The sequence below is a fragment of the Peromyscus eremicus genome, chromosome 3 (assembly GCF_949786415.1).
Source record: "Peromyscus eremicus chromosome 3, PerEre_H2_v1, whole genome shotgun sequence".
Classification (NCBI taxonomy): Eukaryota; Metazoa; Chordata; class Mammalia; order Rodentia; family Cricetidae; genus Peromyscus; species Peromyscus eremicus.
The window spans coordinates 81066197-81068631 of record NC_081418.1 but is presented as its reverse complement, the minus strand read 5'-3'; the positions used below and the strand labels follow the sequence as shown (position 1 = coordinate 81068631).

General features: G+C 39.6%; 1 gene segment (V, D, J or C); it reads right to left on the bottom strand.

The window, feature by feature from the left end:
* Positions 1-747: 747 nt before the first annotated feature.
* Positions 748-1253, bottom strand: LOC131906325 (immunoglobulin kappa variable 1-17-like). The segment is given in 2 exon segments: positions 748-1070; positions 1199-1253. Coding segments are annotated over 2 exon segments (378 nt in total).
* Positions 1254-2435: the final 1182 nt, after the last annotated feature.

The following is a 2435-nucleotide window of genomic DNA, read 5'->3' as shown; positions in this document are numbered from 1 at the left end:
CACATTAAAATTTCAGTCTAAAATGGCTTTGTAAATTTGGACACTCTCTGAGTCAGAACATTATGATAGTGTAAGCACCTAGTAGAGGCAATGAACTCCATGACACAAAAGAGGATTTGAGCTCTCATCCTAGTCAGGCCAAGACACATCAATCAAGAATAAAACCCCAATGTAGGGAAATGATGTTCCAAACAGGTCCAATTTTGTATTTTTCACGAGCTCTCCACAAGGCCTTCATATGATAAAACAACTAAGGAATTACTCCATTAATTATACTGAATGTCTCATGATATGTTCATCTCTGGAAATGACCTCAGAATACTTCTGGAAGGATGTTGTCTGTTAGTCTTTACTTTCTCTGATTTCCTGTAGAGTTGCTCAATAAAGATCCTGAATGAAATACAAAATCAAAGGATTTTCCCATCCATCAGCATCTGTGGTAAACCATATGAGGCAAGGATTGAGCCTCTCCTGTGTTATGTCACATGCAGAATGAAATATCAGCAGTGTCTCCTTGAACTTGCCAGACTTATCCAAGGACAACATGGTTAGGCAGTTTGTTTCCTCTATTGTGTTAGGTGCAGGCTGGATGCTGGCAGAGGACCAAAGAGAGAAGGATTACTCTGCAGCTATCTGGGCACTTTCAAGCAAAACTATTTCTTGATATGCAAGCAGTCTGAGCACATAAACAAACCAGGAGCAGCATCTGGGGCAGCACAACCTCCAACTACTACTTCCCTCAGTGGTTTATGTCATGGCTTGTATCACTGTGGGAGGAGCACTGTAATGCTGTAGACAAAAATATGTTCCAACATCTTCAGGCTCCAGGCTGCTGATGGTTAAAGTAAAACTTTTCTCAGAGTATTGGCCACTAAACCTTGATGGGACACCAGACTGTAAACTATTTGCATTATATATCAAGCGTGTAGGAGCTTGTCCTGATTTCTGCTGGTACCAGTTTAGTTCATTGCTAATGCCCTGACTTGCCAGGCAATTAATTTTCACTCTGTCTCCTAGTGATGCTGACAGGGAGGATGGAGATTGTGTCACTTGAATGTCACATCTGGCACCTGACAGTAGAAAAACAAACAAACCAACAAAATAACGTAATTAAAAATTTTATAGTAGAAATTCCTTGATTATTAGGGAAGTGATGGCTACTCCACGTTGAATAAATTTTCTGTCCTGTGCAACTTACCTGAGAGCCAGAGAAGCCAAATTACCAGGATCTGTGCAGGAGCCTTCATGGTCATGCTGTGTCCTGACTGGAACTGACTCCTGCAGAGACTGAACAGCCAGCTAAGAATCTGTCAGTTAAGGGGGAAATGCTCTGGGAACATGCAAATCAGCAGAGTTTGTCAGGTGTATGAACAGCTGCAGGGTTTGCTCAGCTCAGTAACACAGGAAGTCTCAGTCTATAGGGGCCCTCCACCAGACCTGGGAGACACAGACTGGCTGCTGAGAAAGTGTTTCCCATGGGGATTACAGGATATAATTAGTCCAGTGTCCTTTAAGTAGAGTTTGTTTTGTTTTGCTTTGTTTTGTTTGTTTTGTTTTGTTTTTGTTCTGTTTCTTATCTCACTGCAGGGATGAGATATTTTTCTTTGTAATTTTGAATATACAATGGACACTTGGAGATTTAATTCTTTGGAAACTACAAGAAATTTAAGTTGAGGCCAAAGTGTTGTCTTTTTCTTCTCTGGGGTTCTATGTGATAAATCATCAGGACAAGTGATGGACAGAGACATAATTTTGACTGAAAATTAGATGCATAAAGGCAACAAAGGGAGGTCAGTATATGTACATACATTCATAACTATGTGGTAAAGTAACAAAATGTGAAAATACCCTTTGATAAACATAGTTTAATGATCTGTAGGGAAGGGCCTAGATACTGAGTGTCATAACTAAATTGTCACATAAGGGTTGCTCTCTATTCTCAAGGACATTTTTCACTCAGCCAATTTAGGGAACTAATTGTTCTCTGCCTTTTGAAAGACTCTGGCATGTCTCTTTCTCTAAAAACACTAAATAATTCTCTGATCAGTGTCTCCTACACTCTGGGATAACCATTCATTACCTTTCTTATTCAAGCTTTTCCTTGTTAGAAGCAAAGACATATTGTACGGACAGAGTCTATCCTTGAAATCACTGTGATCCACAAACCTGCAAATTGCCCATCAAATATCTCTTCTAGTTATATTTCACAGGATGGTGGTTAGTTTTATGTCAACTTGACACAAGCTAAAGTCATCTGAGAGGAGGAAACATCATTTGAGAATATATCTCCTTAAGATAATGCTGTATACAATCCTACAGATAATTTTTTTAGTAATTGTGGTGAAGGGCTTAGCTTACTATAAGTAAGGCCACCACTAGATTGGTGGTCCTGGGTTCTGTAAGACAGCAGGCTGAGTAAACCATAAGGAAAAAAG